Raw genomic sequence first — 25,970 nt, forward strand, 5'->3', positions numbered from 1 at the left:
CTCCTGCACATCCACACTCCTGCATAGTCATGTAAGGTGTGTTGGGGTTTGTGTGTGAGAGTCCTCACTCCCTTCTTCTGGAGACACATGGCTACTTTCTTCTGACAAGGGTGCAGAGGGCTCCTTTCTTCTCTCAGCTGTCTCTTCCTCCTCACAGTTTACCTCTGGGAACTCAGGAACATATTCCTCTTGCATTTCCATTCTTTTAAGTTTATACTCCCTTTCCACATTCCTTTCTTAGGCTGTTGCTTTTCTGCTTCTAGCTCCTTCTCTTGACCTTCATGCTTTTGATTTTCCAACTCTAGTGTTCTCTGGTTGGCCTTCTCTTGCTGTTGCTTTTCTTCCTTTCTTTATGTGACTCTCCACTATTTCCAGCTTTCTGGTCTTCTCTGCTATTTCCAGCTTTTGGACCTCTATCCTGGTCAGGTCGAGATTCAGGGCTGCCTTGCTGGAAGCTGTGTCAGGCTGGTTTTCTAAACCTACACCCCCCTCAGGCTCGGGCTCTTTGGCTGGATCAGTCAGATCTCCTTGCTGCTTATCAAATTCCATGAGTAGAGATCTCATTCCTTCTACGTTTTTCTCTGTAGCATTTGAGCCACGGTCTGTGCACAGTTTTTCCAGCTGCTTTCTGGTATCTTTAGCATATGTCTCCTGTTTATTCATCCTGTATTTTTCTTTTGACTTTATTTCCCTTACCCAAAATAAACAAATGGAAAATAACTATTTCCAGTCTTCTCACTTTTGCATCTGTGTCTGTATCACCTAGAGTATGACCCTTAGTTAACCAGCAAATGGGGTGGAGAGCCTGCCAACTATGCCACTGTGCTGCTTCCCGTGAGTACTACCCAGGGTTGTGAGGCATGTTGCTACCAGCTGTCATTAGAGTGAAGAAGCCTTTTCTGTGCCTTCTGTGGGTCAGCTCCCCAGCTCTATCAGCCATGGACAACACAAGCATTCCTCTCTCTGACTACTCAGGCTCTGGTCCTTCTGCAGGTTAGCAGTAGGGACGCTCCAACCCCCAAATCTTCGAAGTGTCCAGTGCTGGTCCACTGGACACTCAGATAATTCACAAACACCCTGTTCCCAAAGGAACAGTGCACACCAGCTTATCAGTTACACCTTGCATCATCACTCTGTTTATCATACAACACTTAGATATGTTTGTGGCACTCTACCCCTAAGCAACCCTGGGAACCCATATTCACCACTGTCATATAATTATGATATGTTTCATACAAAGCATGCCATGTAAGATATATAAAAAGCCATGACCTGCTGAAACCCATTATTCTGTCCAAATGTGTATATCATTAGTGTGTATCAAATTGAGATTTTTGCTGCATGGTTGTTACTGAAATATGTTTTAAGTTTGCTAGTAGCATACAAAGAAAGCAAAACACTCACAGGAGCGTATGACAGAATGTACTTAACAGCCATTAACAAGCAGGGGAGTTGTAATCCTGGGATTTACAATTCCAGGACAGTTGTGCAAGCACCGTACAAGGGGGACTGCTTGATCCTATGACTCCATTGCACAAGACCAGGGGACTGCTCAACTGAGGGACTCAGGGAAGCCCGTCAGGGCATGTCGAGACAAGTGTCTTCTAGGCACAGAGACTAAGGATGTAAAAGAGAGAACAGTGGCTGCATGTTTTGGCCTCACTCCCTTCAGAACTCAACAGCTGGAAACACATCTGGAAGGGGGAAGGTCCCCCCAGGCTGGAGGAGAATTCCAGCCTTTGTATTGAAGATCTGTTAGCTGCCTGTGCTATCTATCCGGGTGAGACTCTGCTTGATTCAAATCCTGTTTAGTTTATAGAACTTAGATTGTTCACTTATTTTTTTCTTTTAGTAACCATCTCTATCCTTTATGCCTACCACTTATAATCACTTAAAGTCTCTCTTTTTGTAGTTAATAAACTTGTTTGTTTTACCTAAAACAGCGTGTTTTGGTTGGAGTGCTTGGGAAATCTGCTCAGGAACAAAAACTGGTGCATGTCCTCTCCACATTGAGGGAAGGGCAGACTGAGTTATAAACATATACTGCTCAAGCTTCTGACCAGGACAGGATGGCATAGCACTGGAGTGCAAAGCTGGGGGGAATTGGCTGGAGCCTTGCTATTGTTAGTGCACGAGTGGCTGGGAGAAGCATTCATGTAACTCAGCTGGGTGTGTCCCTGCCTGTGGATGTCTGTATGAGTGTAGTACCTACCAGAGGTTTGCAACTTGTCACAACAGCATAGTGTAAGAGGGAGCCAAGGTTGATAAGCCAGAGGACTCAGTGGTACCCTAGTTCCAGGTTGCACCCTGGGAAAACCCATCATAATGTTTATAATGAAAAAAAGCAAATCTTTATTTAACAAAGAGGAAAGATTCAAATGATAGCAAGTAGAAGTATTGGAAACAAATGGTTACATATAAAATAAAAACATACGCATTCTACAACCTAGACTTTCTTAACTAGTTACTGTCAAGTCTTATAGGGCAAAGTTCACCCAAAATCCTTCCAACATATTACAGCCAGGCTTGGCTGTGATCTTCCATTCATGAAAAGCATCCTTCTCACCTTCTGGTGACCTGCCTTAACTTGCATACCTCCTCTAGACAAATTCCAGACTGGAAATAAGGTGTAAATTTTTGAGAGAGAGTAATTAACCAATAGAACAATTTAGCAAGGGTCATGCTGGATTTTCTGTCACTGACCATTTTAAAATTTATATGAGATGTTTTTTCTAAAAGATGTACTCTAGGAGAGTGGACAAACAACTGAACGTGAGCTCTCAGTGCGATGTTGTAGCAAAAGGGCTAATGTGATCCTTAGATATATAAACAGGTTAGTAGAAGTAGGGAGGTGACTTATCTCTGTATACAGTCTTGGTGAGATCAGTGTTGGAATATTACTTACCGTTCTGGTGTTCATATTTTAAAAAGGATGTTGATAAATTGGAGAGGTACAGAAAAGAGCTACAAAAATTATTCGAAGGCTGAAGAAAATGCCTTGCAGTGAGACTTGAAGAGTTTTATCTGTTTAGCGTATTGAAAAGAAGATTGAGAAGAGATGTGATTACAGTGTAAAAGTTCCGGCCAAGGGAAGGAGTGGATTCTCCATCTATTGATGTCTTCAAATGAAGACTGGAAAATATGCTTTAGCCAAACAAGTTATGCATTGGTCAGACATAAGCTATTGGTCTCAATAGGATAACTATGTGAAAATTAATGGCCTGTGATATGCAGGCAGTCAGATTAGATGACATAATGGTCCCTTCTGGCATTAACTGAGGAGTAACTCTAAGGGCTTGTCTACACTTGCAAGTTAGAGCGCATTAAATCACCCTAACTCCTGAGGTGTCCACACTTAGAGCGCCTGAACTCCGTGGCTGGAGCACCCCTGGTAATGTGTTGCTAATGTTCACCATTCTATTAGGTGATCCAGAGCCAAGTAGAGTCAGAGAATCCGAGACAAATGTTTCCTCATAATGTAAATTCTTCCCAAATTGTTTTTAGATTATCTGCTAAAAATAAGGTTTGCAATTCAGTGGATTGATGAACTTTCTGGTGCCATTCCTGGTCCATTAAACTGTGAGAACAATTGAGACAAGTTACTTTCTTTTTCAAAGTGGGGTATCTCTTCTGAAGTCCTTGCTCAAACCTTAAAGGTTATATTAAAAAAAAAATAAAGGTTTCTTCTTCTGCAATCCTAGGAAAGCAAGATTTGCAACCTCCTCCAGGGGAAAAAAAAAATCCTTTTGCAATTTCTCCCCCTTCGCTTCAAGAAATTGCTAGTGGCAATTCAACAAAATCTTTCATGATGTTTTCTAAAGAGGAAGGCACAAAGTCTTTCTTTGAGATTTAAAAAGCTTTCTGAAGTAAGGGCTTTCCCTTCCCCCTCCTGCCCCAGGAAGGGGGGGAACATTGGAGTTGTGACTAAACAGAGGATACAGAAACACCTCCCCCAGGGTTTAGGACAGAGGTGGGCTAACTACGACTCGCGGGCCACATCAGGCCTGCCAGACTCTCCTGCCCGGCACCTGAGCTCCTGGCCTGGGAGTCTAGCCCCCGGCCCCACAGCCTCAGTTCACTGCGCTACTGGCACAATGCTCTGGGCGGTGGGGCTGCGAGCTCTTGCCTGGCAGTGCAGCTGCAGAGCTGCGGCCTGAGCCGGTGCTCTGTGCTGCGTGGTGGTGTGGCTGGCTCCAGCCGGGCGGCACGGATGCCTATCCTGGCACTCTGGGCAGTGCGGCTGTAGCGCCGCCAGACACCAGTGCTCCAGGCAGCACGGTTAGGGGGCAGGGAGCAGTGGGGGTTGGATAGAGGGCAGGGGAGTTCCGGGTGGGGGTGTGGATAGGGGTTGGGGTGGTCAGAGGACAGGGAACGGGGGGGTTGAATGGGGGCAGGGGTCCTGGGGGGGAATCAGGAAGGAGAGGAGGGGCTGGATGGGGCAGCGGGGGGCAGTCAGGGAACAGGGGGGGTTGGATGGGGCAGGAGTTTGGGGGGCAAGAAGCAGTGGGAAGCGGGGGCGGATAGCGGGCGGGGGCTGGGCCACACCTGGCTGTTTGGGGAGGCACAGCCTCCCCTAACCAGCCTTCCATACAATTTTGGAAATCTGATGTGGCCTGCAGGCCAAAAAGTTTTCTCACCCCTGGTCTAGGATAATCTCTCGCATGTCATCCCTACCCAAACTCAGTTTGGCTTTGAGGAATCTACTCTCTCTACTTTCTGATATGAAAGTAGGAGGGGATAGGCCTGCATAAACTTTAAATGGGTCAATGGTACTTTTCAAAGAGTTATTTCAAGGTGGCATCCTCAAGGTCAACTTTCATAAGCATGCATCCCAGAGACTGTCTGGCATCCAAAGATACATTAGAAACATTTCTGTAGCCTTGATATAGTGCTCCCAATCCATTGCCAGTCTCCAGGGTCTGAGGGTGTGAGTTGCTACTAGAATCTCAGGATGTTTTGTTCCAAGTCAAACTTAACTGAAAATTTAAATAAAAGTTAATAATACCAGTGACCCAGTTCTGGTTTGGTTTATTTTGTATGTTTCTGTGTGTGAGGGTGGGGGATGTTTGCTTTCTCTGATCTAATATTTTCTAGTATTCTCACCTAGTACCTTTCTCGTTTCTGAAGAGCATGCAGTTATACCAAATGAGAAAATAAAGTTGGCATACTGATAGCTGCTACTAAGACCATGCAGTGATTTAATGGACACAGAGAGCTTGTTTTATGAGACTGAATTTAGGGATGGAGAGATTTACAGAATGGAGGGATATAAATACAACTTTCTCTAATTTCTAAATGTAAAAAAGGAGGTTCAAGACCTATAAAACAATGCTAATTTCTTACAGCAGGATATTAAACTTGAATACTAGAATACAAAGAACACAACCAGTGATGTGTGTAACTGATGCATAAATCAAAATTTGAAGATGTAGACCAAACAATTGAAATATAAAACGTTGCATATATAATATATAAGGTTTCTATCCATGCGAGATGTGGGTTAATACACACTGTTAATATAGCTTTTGTTCTTTTAACAGGTGATTCCAATATGAACTTACCATGTAAAGAGGAATTTGTTGAAATGAAAGATATATTTTCCATAAAATTGAAACGTCGTCGTTTTGTAGGACAGAAGAAAGGTGGTGTATTGTTAGGTATCACAGTTTTTGTATGCCTGAAAAAAGAAAATAAATTAAAGGACACTGCCATCAATTTTAATAATTTAAGTGAAGACCACTGTCATTCCTGGTTTAGATGTTTGAAGGAAATTTTGAATGGTAAGCACTTTTTTCAAAGATAACTCATTTCTAACTTCATAATAGTTTTATTATGAGACTAGTTCTGTAATATGTAATGTATTCTATATGTAATGTTGAATGTGGGTTACTGTAGTCTTAGAACAGCTTATTGTTTGGAAAGTAAAAGGTAAATATTTCAGTATAAAGGACACAAAGATTAGTTGTTGAAACCTTTTGCTCATTAAGGAAATTTATGAACTTGCATATTGCAATTTAATGTAACATTTAAAAAGAGGAAGAATAATAGTAAAATATCTACATTTACAAAGTAAACAGATTAACTGTGGAAATGTGCTGTACTGTTCATAATATTTCTACAGTCGTTTATGGTAAAGTATGAGAGCAATTTGTTGAATTAAGAAAGAATAGGGCTGTCAAGTGGTTAAAAAGAATTAATTGCAATTAATCACATGATCATGCTGTTTAACAATAATAAAATACCATTTATTTAATAATTTTGGATGTTTTCTACATTTTCAAATGATTTCAATTACAACACAGAATACAAAGTGTACGGTGCTCACTTTGTTTATTTTTGATTACAAATATTTGCTCTGTAAAAACAAAAGAAATGGTATTTTTCAATTCACCTAATACAAGTACTGTAGTGCTATCTCTTTATCATGAAAGTTGAACTTACAAATATAGAATTATATACAAAAAATAACTGCATTCAAAAATAAAATAAAACAATATAAAACTTTAGAGCCTACAAGTCCAGTCAGTCCTACTTCTTGTTCAGCCAATCGCTCAGGCAAACAATTTTGTTTACATTTGCGGGAGACCATGCTGCCCGCTTATAGTTTACAGTGTCACCTGAAAATGAGAACAGGTTTTGCATGGCACTGTTGTAGACAGCATTGCAAGATATTTACGTGCCAGATGCACTAAAGATTCATATGTCCCTTCATGCTTCAACATGCTGATGCATCAACATACGTCCATGCTGCTGATGGTTTCTGCTTGATAACGATCCAAAGCAATGCAGACTGACACATGTTTGTTTTCATTATCTGAGTCAGATGCCACCAGCAAAAGGTTGATTTTCTCTTTTGATGGTTCAGGTGCTGTAGTTTCCACATTGGAGTTTTGCTTTTTAAGACTTCTGAAAGAATGCTCCACACCTCGTCCCTCTCAGATTTTGGAAGGCATTTCAGATTCTTAAACCGTGGGTTAAGTACTGTAGCTATTTTTAGAAATCTCATGTTGGTACTGTCTTTGTTTTTTGTCGTATCTGCAAGTGTTGTGAAAGTGTTCTTAAAACAAACAACATGTGCTGGGTCAATCATCTGGGACTGTTATAACATGAAATATATGGTCGAATGTGAGTAAAACAGAGCAGGAGACATACGATTCTCCCACAAGGTGTTCAGTCACAAATTTAATTAACACATTATTTTTTTAATGTGCATCATCATCATGGATGTATGTCCTCTGGAATGGTGGCTGAAGCATGAAGTGGCATACAAATGTTTAGCATATCTGGCAAGTAAATACCTTGCAATGCCGGCTACAAAAGTGCCGTGCGAACACCTTATTTACAATGTCACCTGAAAGTGAAAACAGAAGTGTGCAGCATTATCTCCCATAAGGGTAAAATAACTTGTTTGTCTGAGCAATTGGCTGAACAAGAAGTAGGACTCAGAGGAATACTGAATCCAAAGTTTTCCATATTTTAATGTGACCATTCTTTTAATAAATGGTAGTTTATGGCCTTCTCCTGTTTCTGTTATGTTAAAGACAGGTGATAGATCTCCCTCACTCTGTCAAATATAGAGATGTCGAGGAAGTTTTTGACAAAAGTTTTTCACCAGAAAATGCCAGTTTGTCAAAACCAAACTTTTTGCAGATTAAACTTTAATCTGAAAGGTGTGTTGGGTAGAGAGGGAGAAGGAGAGAGAGACCTGTCCCCCCAGAATAGCCAATAGCAAAGTGATCTAGTGGTTAGGGCACTCACCTGACACATGGGGGAGACAGGTTCAAGTCCCTGCCTAAACTACTAGGCTAAAAAGTCTATCTCCCTTTCTGGTCAAATGAATATTTAATTTATACACAGCAGGACAGCTGCAACAGGAGGGATGGAGAGAGACCCACCCCAGTAAGCCTGGTGGTTACAACATTCACCTGGGATGTGGGAGGTCCAGCTTCCAGTCCTTGCTCTGAATCAAGAGGAGCAGAAATTAGAATTTGGGGACTGCCACATCCCAGATGAATGCCCTAACCACTAGGCTATTGGCTACTTTGGGTGGTTTCTCTTTGGAAATATTGAAACCTCTCAATTTGTTCCTGATGCAGAACTGGAAAAAAATTCTAAAATCTCAGTCTTTGCAGGACAGGAAAACTGTTTCCCACCCAGCTGTTATCAAAAGCGGATACCAGTGAAAGCAAAATAATGTATATATTACTATTTCTGCTTGCATTCTCCTCTAAATTTTCTGAATAGGAATATTAGAGGTGTTTCTCATCTTCCCTCTTCCTTAAAGGTCCTGCGGGGGCTTTACCCTTAAATATCTAAATATGCAAAAGTGAAAAGATTCCTGCAGATCTCAGAATAAATCGTAAGCGCAGGCTACTTTCATAGAAGCCGCAAGTGCCTGTGCTTTCCTCTGTGAGTTCCCTGCATTCATCAGGAGCTGTGATGCCATATGTTCCCCAATGGCAGCTGCACTATCGCCTACTCAGGTTGCTTTGGGTTCAGCCAGAAGTAACCCCTTTGTGGCTTTTCAGTTGGAACCCCCCTGGACCTTAGAAAAGTATTATGTGCAATGTGGCTATTTCTAGCTCTTTTGTCAGTCCCATTCCCTCCGCAGACCTGCAACTGTGTAATGTTTAGGTGTCAGGGGAGAATACACATTATCTCTCCAACCCTCTGTGGGTATGGGGAATCTACAGCCTCAGAGTACCAAAGAAAGTCTGTGTAGTTTATGTCACTTTAAAAACAAATAAAACAAAACAAAAATACCCACACCACAAATTTTCTTGTTTCAGTTCTGCAATACAAATTCACTTTTGAAGACAAATCAAAGAAATAAGACCACCTCTCCCCATAATTATATCTAGAAAATCAACAGAGACAATTTTTTTTTTTATTGTTTAGGGGTAAAATTTTCAGAATTTCCTAAGTCCCATTCACTTTCAATAAAGTTCAGGCTCTTAAGTCATAATAGGTACTTTGGAAAACTTTACCCTGATCGGCCATGAATGTTCATGGCTTTGTCCCACAGATTGTTTTCAAAGCAACATTATGAATGGCATCTTTACAAAAGCAACTCATTGGAAATCTCTCAAAAGTTTTGTTTTTATTTTTTACAGTGACAGAAAAATCTGCAAAGTAAAGTTTTGTGCTTTTTAAAAAAAATTATTCCCGATTATATGTGCCTCTCTCATTGTATTGCATCTAGAACTTAGATGAGGTTTCAGGTGAATTGCATTATTTACATGGGTGATGTTTTATTACACCTAGGCTGGAGCAAAGGAAAAGCAGGTGGGTTACCAAAGTAACTGCATGTGTACATGTGAGCAGCTAACGGTAAACATGTATTTTTATTGGGCACAGTGGCTAAATATTAATGAAGGATGCGTTCCTAATAATCTAACATAAATATAATTACTGTTTTCTGTACCCTATATGGAAAAAGTCAAGATTTTGTTGTTTTTGTTTATACAAACTACAAAAAGTTTAGTATGGGTGAATTGACAAGAATTATATTTTGAAGGCAGTTCTGATGACAACCTCTTGAAAACCTTTGCTGAAGTGCAAAATAAACATTTTCATTTTGCCTTTTTGTGGGTTGTTTTCTACATTAATGTTCCTGGTATGTGGTATTCTCCCCCTCACCAGCCCCCTTCATCCTCTTTCTGAGTAGTATTCTCTATAGCAGTGTTTCTCAACAATCGGTCCATGGCCTAGCGCCGATCCTCAAGCTCTCCCTGACACAGTTTAGGAAGGCAGCAAGCCAGTCCCTGGTATCAAAAAGATTGAGAAACTCTGCTCTATAGCTTCCAATTTGTGTGTAATCACATATGTTCCAAGAGTATCTAGTCTGTAGAGAGTGCAGCTTTCTGAGAACTTCAGTTCCAACTCTATCCTGTCCATGTTACAATGCTCAGCCTCATCATAGCTGAACACCTATGTGTAGTTATTTAGACCTCTGTTTTATATTGTATTTTCATGTATTCTGTAGTGCCTCAAATGAAGAATAAGTACATACCTTATTTTATGTTTTCTGAATTAGACTCAACATTTTTAGAAGGATGACTTTTTTGCTTTTATTCATATGGGTACATACAAAGAAATAAGGCTTTCTTTCAACAATGTGTTTATTTAAGAGAATGTGGTCTTTAGCACAAATTAGTTTATGTTCTGTTAAATGTTAGTAGGAAACAACCAAAAGATCCAGAAAAGAGATGTAACAACACTGAGCAATATTTTTATCTGCAATAATATAGATTTCATATAACTCAAAATAGACATTTTTAGACATTCAATAAAAGTATATTAGAAAGCCTTTAACTTTTTGGCCCTGAGAGTTTAAATGTATTTTATTTATTTTCTTCAATGGGTAGTAATCTTAAAATTTAGCTTGAAATTAAATGATATAGTAACAGTTAATATAAGAATGTATCATATTTTATGTATTGCTTTGCACACTAAAATTTAATGTGAATGTCTGCAGCTTCATGCGCGAAGTTTTAATTATACTATTAATGTTAAACATTAACTTTGGTTAGTGTAACATTAACAGTGGTGCGTATCCATAGTTACACTAACAAATCTTTGTTTCACATTATTAGTTTTTCTTATGCGTAACATACTTGATGTTGCTTATTGTGTAAAATAGTTATAAATGTACATGACAGTGACATGATTCCAAGCTCTTAACTTTTGTAACATAAACCTACTGCCATAAAGCTAAGTACTGAAAACAGCACAGATGTGTGTCTGAGAGTAGCGTCTCTGCTGCCCTATGAGCCTTTGTTTTCCAAACACCCTGATTAACCCCCACCCTTCATGGTTCATTGATTCACTGATAGATCAAGTTTAAACTAGTGCATATTAGCACATGTGTTAGTACCAGAGGAACAGTTGGCCATTCTGTTTTAGATTGCTGGTCCACTTCAGATGGAGGAGCTATGGTAAACAATATAACAGAATATCAGTTTGTGAGGATACCAGAGGGCTGAAGTCAGCTGCAAATTAGTAGTAAATCTTATTTATTGTATATGTTGGCAATAAGAGTTACCAATCATTTATTAAATTCAAGAGATTTTCTGAAGATTTCAATTCATAATTTGTTTTTGTACAAAGTTTTTCATTAAAGGTGAAATTATTTCTTGGCAAATACATAATTCAGAAGTCCAGGCCCATTTGCTGCATTTTAACACTTGCTATGTGATGGTAAACTTTTTTTTTCACTGTTCCCCTGAACTAGTGTTTGGAAAATGGTCATGACAATAGTCATGTTTATTGGCAACCATTTAGTACACACAAAATCATATAATCAGTATGGGCTATTTCTTCATGCTGAAATATTAAACAATCAATTGCATGTGACTGGTCAATAATTTAAGTCAATGATGCTTGCTTTTTTTATAAATAAAATTTTGTTGTTTGTTAACTCTTTTTGGTTTTTCTAAACCAGCTACGTTGTAAAAAAAATGAAAAAGCAGAACATAACATTATTATGGTTTATTCCTTATATTGACAGTTCTCTCCTGTGAATGGATAGTGTTGCAAAGAATTACTTTAGGATCCATGTAATATCTCCAATCTACTTATCAATAATAATTCACTTTTTAAAGAAAAGAATAATCCAGATTTAAATGATAGACCAATTTGTAAATTTTTAGAATTGCAATTTAGATTCTTTATAGGGAAAAAAATTGCAGTAATGAATTTGTGGTACAATTATGAAACTTTCAGATGAAAGTCTCCTAAAATTTACCTTTTTAAAAAGATTTTAAAATGTGCCATATACCGATCCTCATTTGAATGCCCAGATTATTTTAATACTTTGCATAGTCCTTTTTGGGCACAGGCATCTTAAAAAAAATAAAGTTTTAAGTTTTCTATTTAAAAGTTTAAGTGGGGTAGCAATATTCTGCTATCTCTCTTGCCGCCCTTCCCCCCACCCCCCTTTCTCCTGATCTTAGGCAGGCAGTGAAATTATAACTCCATTCTTTGTGCATGTCTTATCCCTACAGTTCTCCAACAACTTAAAGTTCTCCACCTTTTCACATATTCTATACAAACCTTCACAACCCCTAACTCTTCTTTCCCCGGTTTGTTCATAGTAAGATTTATTTGTTCATGTAATTTTAAATATATATTTTACAGACAAATTAGACTACTTACAATTAAAATGGTGATATGGTATAAAGTTAAAACAGTTATTTTCCCCCAAGTTGGTTGAGGCCAGCTCACTTCACCACAGGTAAAAATATTGGAAAAATAGGAATTCTGCCTCTGGTACAGGCATGCATGATTTCTCTCTCTATACTTTAGACAAATTAATAATTCATGAAAATGAATTTTTGTCCCACTTTTGTTCTAATTAATTATATTGTTATATTTTACATTTTTAAGTCTTATTACTTCTTAATAGTCCATCTACTTGTAAAGTATTAAGATAGTATCAGAGGCCAGTGTAATTCTACAGTAAACTACTTGAGTTATCAGTCGTATAGTAGCAACTATGAAGTGTTACAGCCTGAGAACCTTTGTGTTTTCAGCTGTACTGCTTATTTATATCACTATGATAATGACATTATTGTTATGGTTCAGCAATATACTTTTACATTGCTTTCCTTGTTTTGCTTTCTCATAGTCTGACGAAGCAGTTAATATAAAATAAAAAATAATGTTAATGATTACTAATGAATACATATATTACTCAATATTGAAACATCATAAAAGCATATACCTTGGTTATAGCAAATGCTATAAATGTCAGTTTCAGCAGCTGAACCCAAAATGACACAGACTGTCTTCTGGAGGGTGAAATATGGCTCATCTTTTGAGTGGATTTTATCAGGAGCTTTTTAAGTATTCTGTTCGAAGTACAGATATTCAAGAAGGAAGGACATATAACTAGAAGAAGGGAGCAGGCCATTAGTATCCTCTCTGTGAAGATGCATGTTTCTGTAGGAGACTCATGCCTTCAAGTGATCTCTTGAGAATTCATCTCCTGCAAGAGTGCTAGTTATTCTTTGAGGATCCATGATATTGGAAGAGGAAAGGAGCCCAGCATCAGGTTCCCTTGAGAATTCTATGGAAATATATCTGGATGACTCATGCAAATTTATAATTGAATTGTTCAGAAGTTTTTTCCAACACATTTGTTTTGTCTGATGCTCTCTTAGATAATACCATAAAACCAAGGATTGTTCTTCCAGGATGTAAAGATATACATGATATAAATAACCAGGATGAGCCATACCTGATGGTTCTTCTTCGAGTAGTGTCTCTAAGGATGCTCCACTTCAGGTGCACATCTGCCTTTGTGCCTTTAATCAGAGATAGTTGGTAGCAGTGTCCATTCAGCCCATACATGCACTCCACACCTCCTGGTGCCCCATAGTGAGGATATACATGGCTGTGCAAGTGAACCTCCCTCAGTTCTTTCTCCATGTTTTTGGTCTGAGATGGAGCATTGAGCGTGCCTGCTTTACTTAGACTTAGTTCTTAGTATAGTTAGTTAGTTTGTTTGTTCTTCCCCTCCCCCAGTTTGAGGGGTTATTCTGGATGTTTGGTCTGGGGTATGCCAGGATCCCTAGGATTTAAGCTATGTCCTTTCTGCTGGGAAGCTATCCTGGTCAGTGATGGATGTTCTTAGTTCCTCTGCTATTTGGGAGACACCCATATTATGGGTACATAAGAATGGCCATACTGGGTCAGACCAAAGGTCCATCAAGCCCAGTATCCTGTCTTCCTACAGTGGCCCATACCAGATGCCCCAGCGGGAATAAACAGAACAGGTAATCATCAAGTGATCCATCCCCTGTTTCCCATTCCCAGCTTTTCTGGCAAACAAAGACTAGGGACACCATCCCTGCCTGTCCTGGCTAACAGCCATTGATGGACCTATCCTCCGTAAATGTATCTAGTTCTTTTTTGAGCTTTGTTATAGTCTTGGCCTTCACAACATCTACTGGCAAGGAATTCCACAGGTTGACTGTGCGTTGTGTGAAAAAATACTTCCTTTTGTTTGTTTTAAATCTGCTGCCTATTAATTTCATTTGCTGACCCCTAGTTTTTGTGTTATGAGAAGGAGTAAATAACACTTCCTTATTTACTTTCTCCACACGAGTCATGATTTTACAAACCTCTATCATATCCCCCCCCTTAGTCATCTCTTTTCCAAGCTGAAAAATCCCAATCTTATTAATCTTGCCTCATATGGCAGCTGTTCCATACCCCTAATAATTTTTGTTCCCCTTTTTCTGAACCTTTTCCAATTTCAATATATATTTTTTTTGAGATGGGGCAACCACATCTGCACTCAGTATTCAAGATGTGGGTGTATCATGGAATTATACAGAGGCAATATGATATTTTCTGTCTTATTATCTATCCCCTTCTTAATGATTCCCAACATTCTGTTCACATTTTTCACTGCCGCTGCACACTGAGAGGATGTTTTCAGAGAACTATCCACAGTGACTCCAAGATCTTTCTTGAGTGGTAACAGGGGTAAATGTAGACCCCATCATTTTATGTGCATAGTTGGGATTATGTAAGTAAGTGTATGATCTGCTCCTCCTTCAAAAGCAGATCTTGGGGGTTGGGGAGCCATTATCAGAGAACCCTCTGTCCACAGGGCTCCGAGCACACTTAGTGCCCTGTCAAGTTTTCAGTCACTGAAAACCTCAGGGGATGCAGTACCTGCATTGGTGTCTGCAGTGCAGAGAGCTTCACATTCTATTTTTGTGGGTATTGACAAGAAAAGTAGGAATACTAGGTTTCCTTCTAACAAGTCCCAGCTACTGTCTGAGAAGAATGTTCTGGAGACCTCAGGTCCCAGTGGGAGTTTTATGCAGGGTCTGCATAGCACTGGTACTAGGAGGACTTCTAAAGCATCCTCTAAGAGCCATACTGCTATCAAGCAGCACTTTGTACCAAAGACCTTTTCAACTTTGTGTAGCCATAGTAGAAGTACTACATCAAAGAGCTCTGTGCCATTGGACCTTTCTGTATCCCTGGTACCTATACCATCATCCAATACCTCTACATGGTTACAGCCAGAATCTGACCCTAGACGTGTTCATACCAAGCTTTTGGCATCCATAGCACAAAGCACAATCAAAACAAGTACCTCTCTTAGTACTGAAGCTGGTCTCCACAAGATCTCATTTAACTCCTGTATACAACCAGTATTGCAGGAGTTTAGATACTTAAAGGACTTCCTTATGTTGAATGATCCAGACTCCCCATTATTTACTGATACTTGACAGCTGTCCACATCAAGATCTTCTGGGTCACTGACTCCTCATTTTCATTGAGATCTCCTTATTCATTGATTTCCACCACTGAGGTTGAACAAACAGTGTTCTCCTTTTTATTCTGCAAGTCACAATACTCTTACCCATTCTAATAGAATTGAGGACAGAAGAACTTGACCTCCATCTACCGTGGTTGATGTAAGTCTAAGTAAGTGAGCTTCTTATCTCCTGGGTATAGAGAACACCACAGCTGGCAACCTCAGCAGACACTTCTTGCAGAGTTGCAAATGGGAGTTGGATTCACTACTCTTCAACAGCATATTTCTAAACTGATGGTTTCTGGATGTGGACTTTTTTGCCTCTGCAGTCAACATATAGTGCAAGAAATTTTGCTCAAAAGGGGGACTCAATCCTCAATCACTAGGAAATGTCTTCCTGATTTCATGGACAAGGGACTTCTTTATTCTTATCCACCACCACACTCTCAACAAGATCAAGCAGGCCAAAGACGGGGTCCTTTTGATTGTACCAAGATGGCTGACACACATTTGATTTGGTATCTTTACCTCATTTGACTTGCTTCTCGCCCAACGCTGTGACTTCCAGTCAATTGCTTTCTGTTATTTCAGATTGCTGGTCAAATACTTCACTCCAATCTGGAAGTTTTGCAGCTCCAGGGCATGGCTCCTTGATTATTTTCAGGGGTAGAGATTTCCTGTTCAACAGAAGTGCAACAGGTGTTGTAAAACAGCTGAAAGGAGTCCATACAACATACTTCCCTTCAGAAATGGAGGAGGCATCATCTTTGGTATACCCATTGATAAGTTTCTCTGGTTGGCTTTTCTGTTTCCACTGTCCTAGAATCATAGAATATCAGGATTGGAAGGGATCTCAGGAGGTCATCTAGTCCAACTCCCTGCTCAAAGCAGGACCAATCCTCAACTAAATCATCCCAGGCAGGGCTTCGTCAAGCCTGACCTTAAAAACCTCTAAGGAAGGAGATTCCACCACCTCCCTAGGTAACCCATTCCAGTGCTTCACCGCCCTCCTAGTGGAAAAAGTTTTTCCTAATATCCAAGCTAAACCTCCCCCACTGCAACTTGAGACCGTTATTCCTTGTTCTGTCATCTGCTACCACTGAGAACAGTCTAGATCTATCCTCTTTGGAGCCCCCTTTCAGGTAGTTGAAAGCAGCTATCAAATCCCCCCCCCCATTCTTCTCTTCTGCAGACTAAACAATCCCAGTTCCCTCAGCCTCTCCTCATAAGTCATGTGCTCCAGCCCCCTAATCATTTTTGTTGCCCTCCGCTAGACTCTTTCCAATTTTTCAGTGGGGCCCAAAACTGGACACAGTACTCCAGATGAGGCCTCACCAATGCTGAGTAGAGGGGAATGATCATGTCCCTCGATCTGCTGGCAATGCCCCTACTTATACAGCCCCAAATGCCGTTAGCCTTCTTGGCAACAAGGGCACACTGTTGACTCATATCCAGCTTCTTGTCCACTGTAACCCCTAGGTCCTTTTCTGCAGAACTGCTGCTTAGCCACTCAGTCCCAAGTCTGTAGCAGTGCATGGGATTCTTCCGTCCTAAGTGCAGGACTCTGCACTTGTCCTTCTTGAACCTCATCAGATTTCTTTTGGCCCAATCCTCTAATTTGTCTAGGTTCCTCTGTATCCTATCCCTACCCTCCAGCGTATCTACCTCTCAGTTTAGTGTCATCTGCAAACTTGCTGAGGGTGCAGTCCACGCCATCCTCCAGATTATTAATGAAGATATTGAACAAAACCAGCCCCATGACTGACCCTTGGAGCACTCCGCTTGATATCTGCTGCCAACTAAACATGGAGCCATTGATCACTACCCATTGAGCCCGACGATCTAGACCGCTTTCTATCCTCCTTATAGTCCATTCATCCAGCCCATACTTCTTTAACTTGCTGGCAAGACTACTGTGGGAGACTGTATCAAAAGCTTTGCTAAAGTCAAGGAATAACACGTCCCACTGCTTTCCCCTCATCCACAGAGCCAGTTATCTCATCATAGAAGACAATTAGGTTAGTCAGGCATGACTTGCCCTTGGTGAGTCCATGCTGACTGTTCCTGGTCCCTTTCCTCTTCTCTAAGTTCATCAGAATTGATTCCTTGAGGACCTGCTCCATGATTTTTCCAGGGATTGAGGTGAGGCTGATTGCCTGTAGTTCCCCGGATCCTCTTCCTTCCCTTTTTTAAAGATGGGCACTACATTAGCCTTTCTCCAGTCATCCAGGACCTCTCCCTATCGCCATGAGTTTTCAAGGATAATGGCCAATGGCTCTGCAATCACATCCGCCAACTCCTTTAGCACCCTCGGATGCAGCACATCTGGCCCATGGACTTGTGCTCATCCAGCTTTTCTACATAGTCCTGAACCACTTCTTTCTCCACAGAGGGCTGGTCACCTCCTCCCCATGCTGTGCTGCCCAGTGCAGTAGTCTGGGAGCTGACCTTGTTCGTGAAGACAGAGGCAAAAAAAGCATTGGGTACATTAGCTTTTTCCACATCCTCTGTCACTAGGTTGCCTCCCTCATTCAGTAAGGGGCCCACACTTTCCTTGACTCTCTTCTTGTTGCTAACATACCTGAAGAAACCCTTCTTGTTACTCTTAACATCTCTTACTAGCTGCAACTCCAAGTGTAATTTGGCTTTCCTGATTTCACTCCTGCATGCCTGAGCAATATTTTTATACTCCTCACTGGTCATTTGTCCAATCTTCCACTTCTTGTAAGCTTCTTTTTTGTGTTTAAGATCAGCAAGGATTTCACTTTTAAGCCAACACTAACTGTTGGAATTAAAAAGATCAGGTCTTACTATGAATTCTGTCAGTGTCCACTTGGCAGCTATAGTCTTTCATGAACCTGTGGAAGGCTTTTCAGTTTTTGCTCAACCTACTATGTCAAGATTTCTCAAAGGATGTGTGACATTATGGACATGAACTGTGACTGAATAGATCATTGTTGCAACCAAGGTCCTATAGTTGCACCAAATCTTGTACAAAGGAAGTCAAGTAAGGTGTCTATAGAATGGCTGGCTGTAATTTGGTGGTTATGATTATGCTGTCTGTACGTGTGTATTTTTGTATTTGAAGTTATGAATATTGGCTATACACTTGTATCTCAGTGTGTTTGATTCTAAGTAGCCTCAGTGAAGTATTTGGTCAGCTTCTTGAGAAACGAATGTTCTCAGTAAGTGCCCAATCAAGAAACACTTAACTGACAATGGACTTTGGGAGACGCCAATCCACATTTGAGCTTTCCTGGGAACGTTCAAACTAACATTTAAACAATGGCGTCGGCCTACAAAAAGCTGAATCATTCATGGACATGTGACTTGCTCAGGTGGCTACAAGACTCCAAGACAAGTTGCTCTGACTTTGCACAGAACAACAATGGGGTTTCTGCCACAAGAGAGAGAATATAAAAGGCCCTGGAAGCCTCTCTATTTTGTCTTCAGCTGGCTCAAGAGATGCCCTCTCCACCCCAAAGAGATGCCTGAAAGAAACTGGAACAAAGGACAGTAACTACGGGTGTGTGAGTGATTGCTGGACCCAAACTAGGAAGGAGTCCAGTCTGTGAAAGAAGCTTATTGGAACATCGCTGAGGGTGAGATTTTTATCTGTAATCAGTTTCTTAAATGTATTTGGCTTAGTCTTGCGTGTTTTGTTTAATTTTGCTTGGTAACTCACTTTGTTCTGTCTGTTATTACTTGGAACCACTTAAATCCTACTTTTTATACTTAATAAGATCACTTTTTGCCTAATTACTTACTCTTGGTTAATTAATAATACCTGGAGGAGCAAACAGCTGTGCATATCTCTCTATCAGTGTTATAGAAGGCAGACAATTTGAGTTTACCTTGTATAAACTTTATACAGAATAAAACAGATTCACTTGGGGTTTGGATCCCATTGGGAGCTGGGTGTCTGGTTGCTAGAGACAGGAGCACTTGCTAAACCGTCTTCAGTTAAGTCTGCAGCTTTGGGGTTGTGGGTCAGACCCTGGGTCTGTGTTGCAGCAGATTAGTGTATCTGGCTCAACAAGACAGGGTTCTGAAGTCCCAAGCTGGCAGGGAAAACGGGCTCAGAGGTAGTCTCAGCACATCAGTCCCAAGGGACTCTCTGTGACCCAACCCATCACAGACTGATGAATCATTTTCCATAGATTAGAGAACCTAGTCCAATATGGGATTTAAACCTTCTTTTTAATTGTCTTAAAACTCTTTTGAGCCATTAGCTACATGTTTTTTGTTTTGCCTATGAAAACAGCTGTCTTGGTGGCTATCACTTGTGACTGCAGGGTGAGGGTTTTAATGTCAGATCCTGCCAGCTTTGCAGTGTTCTTCAAGGAAAAGGTTTAATTACAACCACATCCTAAGTTTTTTACCTAAAGTGTTTTCTGAATTTCACATCAACCAAACCATTCATCTCTCAGTTCTTTTTTTCCTGAAACCATATCAGAGTAGGCAAAAATCTTCCTTATCTTGGATGTCAGAAGGGCATTGTCCTTCTATTTGGACAGAACCAAACCATTCAGAAAGCCTCCCAAACTGTGTCAATTGCAGACAGATCCAAAGGATCCACAATCTCCATCCAAAGACACTTGAGGGGGATTTTTGGGTGTATTTATCTCATGTTATGAGACTGCCAATGTTCAGCCTCTTTCTAGAGGCCGCAGTCTGTGACTATGACTTTACTCAAGGATCTTCCTCTGACTGAAATTTGCAGAGCTGCAGTCCTGTGCTTTTGGTTCATGCTTCTAGATCAGATGCTGCAGCTGGAAATGCAGTTCTGTGCTCAATACTAGACTCTGCTCCAAAGCACCCTCCTACCTATGGAAATACTGCTCAGGAATCACCTTGAGTGGAGCCCCCACAGGGACACTGCTTGAAGAAGTGCTTACTCATCTTGTGCAGTAACTGGAACATTTTGAGATGTATGTCCCTATGGGTGCTCCACTCACCTCCTTTCTCTTTGCTTAGAATTTCTTTGGCAGGACTTTTCAGTAGAGAAGGAACTGAGGTCAGTTTGCCCGCGCAGCCCTATATATTCTCATTGCAGGGCATGAGGATGTGTGCTCAGGCTGAATGGGCACTACCAACAATCTCCGATCAAAGGAACAGAGGTGCATGCATGCTTGGGATGGAGCACCCAGAGGGCGGGGGCAGGGGGAAGGGGGAAGGGAAGGAGACACACCTCCAAGAACTCCAGTTACTGCACAAGGTGAATAACTTCTCCATTTTGCTTCTCATGGTGTTTGAATGTTACCAGTAGAAAAGAGCAAAAGGAAGAGCCCTACAGGCAGCTCATTAATAGCACCATCTACAGGGGCAAATTTCATGTCTTGGTTATAGTTTTGATTTGTGCTTTTTGCTATTTATCATGTTTACTTACAAGGGAAATAGCTTATTTGACTGGGAGGGGGAAGGAGGAGGGGCTGGGCAATCAGAGTGCCGACCTTCTTTATCTACCTCAGAGAAAGAGGGTCAATGATTTTTACAATGAACCTAGAGATTCACTTCAGCAACGCCTTGAGGTTGTGAGTTTATTTGAAAAATTATTCAAACTGGAATAGAAGTAAACATTTTTCTACTGTTACTATGTTATTGCTATTTCATACATGTCTATGGCTTTACTTTGAGAGGTGCATACATAAAATTTTGTACCAAATGACTTATAGTAAAGGTATTGGTTAATAAATATGCAGTTTAAAACTTAATTAGGATAGCCTACAGTACAGTGGCATGGCATTGTCTTGTATTAGTAGGGTCTATGTTTAAGAATGAATTTAAATCCTCAACTACAGAACAATAGATTTTTGGGAGCATGATCAAGGCAGTACATTTCTAGTTCAAGAGACCTCTCTGACCAGTGGTTGGGACCAAAAGACACATCCTGGCCTATTCAAGGAAGGAGTAGAAAGGCTCTAAAAGTAACTCTGTCCAGACACCTTCTGCTTGAAAGGCTATCACCATAATCTGAGGAATCTGAAAAACAAGGAAACTAAATGCCAAAAAAAGTACAGATCTTCTGGGGTGGGGTATCTTTGAAACCGATTCTCAAATGTACATATGACCAAAATCTGTAAAACAAGTATAACACTCAAGAAGGTTCAGTTCTGTCAAGTATTTTTGCTTTGTGTTCCTATTGTGCCTATTCTAGTTGCATATCATCCTGGAGACCCTCGGTATTTTAAGGGATAATTATCAAAAGTGATTCACTCTGCCAGACTGTTGCAGACAGTAAACATGCTGAGCCACTGGCATAGTAGTATCTCTAGTTTTGTAGGGTACTCATTTTGGATTAACTAGTTTTAAAGTTACTGAAAGCTTTTACAGAAGAAGAGATTTGTGATTAATATTTGCTTCCTCCAGCATCAGGTTATTTTGTTTCCTTAATTTTGGTGCTCATAGCTAATCTTGACAAGATTATGTATCAACATTTGAAGAACTGGGCTCGATTTTCTATACTTCCTTTCAGTTTTCAGTGAAGATGAAAATATACAGTAAACATTCTTTAATAATTTTAGTCCTTTAATTTACATTCATCAAGACAAATGGGTTAGTAGTACTAATTTTTATTCCTAGAATTTTCAAGGTTTTGATACTTGGAAAAGTTAATTGTCTTCAATGCAAAAATATATTTTTTCCTTGACATTGAAATAGCTTTATTATTAGCATTTGTTGAGTCTCTTAGAGTATGGTATAGGCACCTTTTAAAATTCAAATGTTCAGATGGGTGTTCAGATGTTTTGTTATTCCTTTTCAATCTTGGAAGTAAGGTGAGTGAAGAAAGGGCAGGGATCCTAATCAGCAATTGCAAGATGTATCTGGCTTTAAGGATTGAACTAATGTCCCATTTAGGGTGAGAAGTAAAATTTTTAGTTATGTCTCCTTCTAGCTTTGGAGATAATTTTTTCACTTAGTACAACTGAGCGTAAGGCACTTTCATATTGAAAGCATTATGCTCAGCAGCTCTGCTAGTATTAATGCTGTTCCCTCGCAACCTTCTTAAGCCCTTGTGCAAGCTTAAAGTTGAATAACAAACTGTATTACATGTTTTCTGAATTTACACTTGAATGCAGTACTGCACAGAGCACATATATGTATGTAGGTATCTCTATTAGAGAGCATGTATGTACAGATATTAATTTACTGTAGAATTCATTATGAATTTGTTCAAATCATACATTGTAGAGAATTACCAAAGAAACAGTTACTCTACATAGTAGTCCTCAGTTTTTACAGCTCAAGATCAGACTCACTGTTACTGGAACATAATGCTGTAGGTGATGGTGACTAACTTGCTCCTACTGGTTATTCTTAGCTGTAGACTAATAAGCAGGTCAGCGCTTCAGTGGCCCCAGGATTAAGTGTCAGATTAAGATAATGAGCACACTCATTCAAGAAGACAATAAGGGCCTCTAGGTTTATTATAACTACTACCCTCAAACCAAGTCAAAAACACTTTATTAATATGTTTAGGGTTTTTTTTTTAAATGTAAAGCTTTCCCAGTATTCTCAAGGATGTTTGCTTAGAAAGTTTGATTCACCTGTAAAAATATCCAAATGGTATTTGTCTTGAAACCTTTTGTGCTTTTTTTTTTTTTTTAGGCTTTCCAAATAGACCAAAGTTCCTAAAAGTATTTGTTAACCCAAACAGTCATAAAAGAGAAGCTACTCATGTTTATTATGAACAAGTTGCACCTCTCTTTAAGCTTGCTGACATCAAAACTGACGTCACAGGTAAGTTGCTTTTTGAACATGATTTAATCCTTTTTTTTAAACTGATACGTAAGCAACCAAGACAACCTGAATTTACTGATAATCCTTATTGGCTTTATGTGCAAGTAGTGCATTGAGAATTGAATTAAATGCAATATTACCCATCTGGTTTTATTTCATTTCACTGCTTTAGTTTTAGCAATTCCATTATTTATTGATTATATTTTATTTTTATAGTTTTTCTACTTTAGGAATATTTTACACTTTGTGTGGGGTTTTTTACATTGCAGTTTGATTTATTAAAAAAGGAAAGCTTGAATCTCACATGGGTCTGATGATGTATGTTTTTTATTTGTGGACTCTTCTTGAGTTATTAAACTTCCTATATAATCCTTTCCTTTCACAAGGCTGTTCTTGCTTTAACTCAAACCCTTGCTAGTTGGATCAAACCTGATCAGCTGAACAGATGTAAATTTGCTGGGAATTTACAAAGCTTCCATGTCATTGAAGGTTTCTGGTGATGATTTAAACTACTACATTAGAGATTGCATGAACCAGGATATTATCTGAAACCACAAAATAATGTAGGACTTTATGGTCTGGCTTTCCCAAGTTGTGGTAGTGGTGTTTTTTATTCATGGATGTAAATGTAAAAACAAAATCCATTCCTCCTTTTGACTGTTTTTATTCCCATGCCGAAGGTACTAACCCCTTTTTGTAGTCAATGGAGCAAATCCAGCTCCCTTCTCTGTAGCCTCACATGTGTGGGAGGTTAGGGGAGAAAGAGATCTCACATAGCATGGAACACTGTTTATGTATGAGTCACCTCTGCAATAAAGTACAAGGGGTGGGAGGAATGCTGCTCTGTGGATCTTCCCATTCTTCCTCCCCCATAATGGATTTTAGGTACATTGAAGTAAAATAGCTTCTGATGAGTGTCCTGGCAAGCACTTCATTACGTGGGGAAGAGGATTCCTTTCCCAGTCCCCTGAATTTCTCTCCAGTACCTAGCCTGGTTGAACAGGCTGCACCCAGGGGTCTTGATCTTAGCTAAAGTGTTGATTACTTTTCCAGCACAACTTCAATTTCTGTACTGTAGTAACTTTTTCCAAAATTGTTTTCAAGCCTACACTAATGCTGCAAAGCTGCATTATTACATTTCCATATTCCTGCCAGTCCTGGCCCAATGGATAGACACCCACCAATGAGCAGGTTGTATTTGCTTAAAGGCCAAAAAGTTTGTTTTATTATTTTTACTTTTCAAATGTTTTCTAAAATTTTGGGGGTAAATTTAGGTCATTTTTGGTGTTGTGCAAGATGATGCACATACATCTAAACAAATATTTTGACTTTTTTTTTTTGCCCTGCATTATATACCACATCAGATAGGCATAAAAAGTGCCTTTTCTTCCTTGAGGAAAATTACTCCATTCAGGGATCAGTGTTCTTTGGATGAAGTCAAGGAAAGAACCACTTACAGTTTCAGCCATTAGTTCCAAGAGACCACAGGGGAGAAAAAGCCATAGTCTGGCAAGATATCGCCATTTGATCTGGCTGTATCCCAGCGGGGTAAGCATCTCCAAATCCTAGGAGTTTTCAGAATTATAGGGTTTCTTGGATGCAGTCAGATCACTTGTCTGCACCGGGGTGCTTGCTGGACTTGTCTAGTCAAATTGCCTGACCCAGCAGTCTCCAGAGACTTGGTAGAAGCCCTGTTGGATGATGTGAAACAGTCATCTGTGCAGAGCCTCAATTATTTCTCCCAGAGGGTTTGTCAAACTAGTTCCTTCAAATATTTTCTATGGAATTGTCTTCCCCTCAGCAGAGTGTGGGTGAGTGTGTTGGTACTATTAGGAATCTAGGGTCTGGCTCAAGCTCTTTTTCTCAAAGGATCCAGGATGTATACAGTTGCTGCTGGATCCAAATTTAGTGTGGTGGACTTCTTAGCTCTGATAAGCTGATTTCATTCCATACTGCTGCAGTTCCACGTCCCTGGGAGTCTGATTCATAATATAGGAAAATATTTGGTTCTTCAGGTGCCTCCTTGTACAGATACATAATATATTTTTGTGTAAGTATTGTAGATTATGAGGCCCTATGATCCTCTGCCTTCTGCATCGGTGGCCTCTTAGTGAAAGGTAGTGAAAAGAGGCATAGGTGTCCTACACCTGGGAAATCTCCTCCAAAGAAGATGAAGGATCCTGTAGCGATTCTTTAGCCTCCTCCACCTGAGTCCTCTGGAAAGGAGGTACTACCTGATCTAGAATTAGATGCAGGAAGAGGAGAAACCAGTCATAGCGACCCCTCTGCTCATCCCTTGCTGTAGTTGTCTTAAAGCTTCCTCTTCTTGTCCAGCTGACACAAAGACTTCCAGGACAGAGTGGATGGAATAGCTTGTAGCTGTACCCAGTTAGATGAATAAATTATCTGAGGTCTTGGAGCTACAAGAGAAAGTAGCACTCCAAATCAATGGAAGGTTTGCTGGAACCAGTTAAATTAATTTGTAACTAGATCCTGTATTGGCTCTAGGAAGTTTGATTCTTTATACTAAGTTTCTAAAAAGGATTTGAATTTTTTTTCAGTACACGAGTACTTCAAAATCCATCTACAAATACGTTTTCTATAAAGTAGAGAGGAACTAAGAATTATTAGTGAGAGAAGTATTTATTATTTGTATAGCACCCGAGGTTCCAATCAGTATCTCAGCCCCATTGTAGAGGTTCTGTGCACTTATTAAAAAGTGGTCTTCTTCCCAAGAGTTCACAATCTAGGTTACACCCTTGATCTATGGAATGTAAGGCTTGAGAGAATTGCACCTGCTTCCTAATTGCCAATTATTGCTCAATAAGTTTACTTTTTGACTATGCACTTGACTTCTGTAGCATGGCTGTGTGGAGACAATACAATTGGGGAGTTTTACCATTGACTTCATTGAGATCAAGATTTCACCTTTGGAGAACGAGTTTTTTCC

General features: G+C 39.9%; 1 protein-coding gene across 3 annotated transcripts in view; it reads left to right on the forward strand.

Annotated features, from left to right (window-relative positions):
- CERKL (ceramide kinase like) overlaps window positions 1-25,970 on the forward strand; it is a 104,392-nt gene that overhangs the window by 48,553 nt on the left and 29,869 nt on the right. For 2 of the 3 annotated variants that reach the window (XM_054044407.1, XM_054044408.1), the window contains exons 2-3: window positions 5,541-5,780; window positions 22,889-23,020. In XM_054044407.1, the coding sequence (XP_053900382.1) occupies window positions 5,541-5,780; window positions 22,889-23,020 (372 nt within the window). The remainder of the gene's footprint in view (window positions 1-5,540; window positions 5,781-22,888; window positions 23,021-25,970) is intronic. The other variant, XM_054044409.1, reaches the window with a different exon arrangement.

This window comes from Malaclemys terrapin, chromosome 11, assembly GCF_027887155.1.
Source record: "Malaclemys terrapin pileata isolate rMalTer1 chromosome 11, rMalTer1.hap1, whole genome shotgun sequence".
In the NCBI taxonomy this organism is placed as follows: Eukaryota; Metazoa; Chordata; order Testudines; family Emydidae; genus Malaclemys; species Malaclemys terrapin.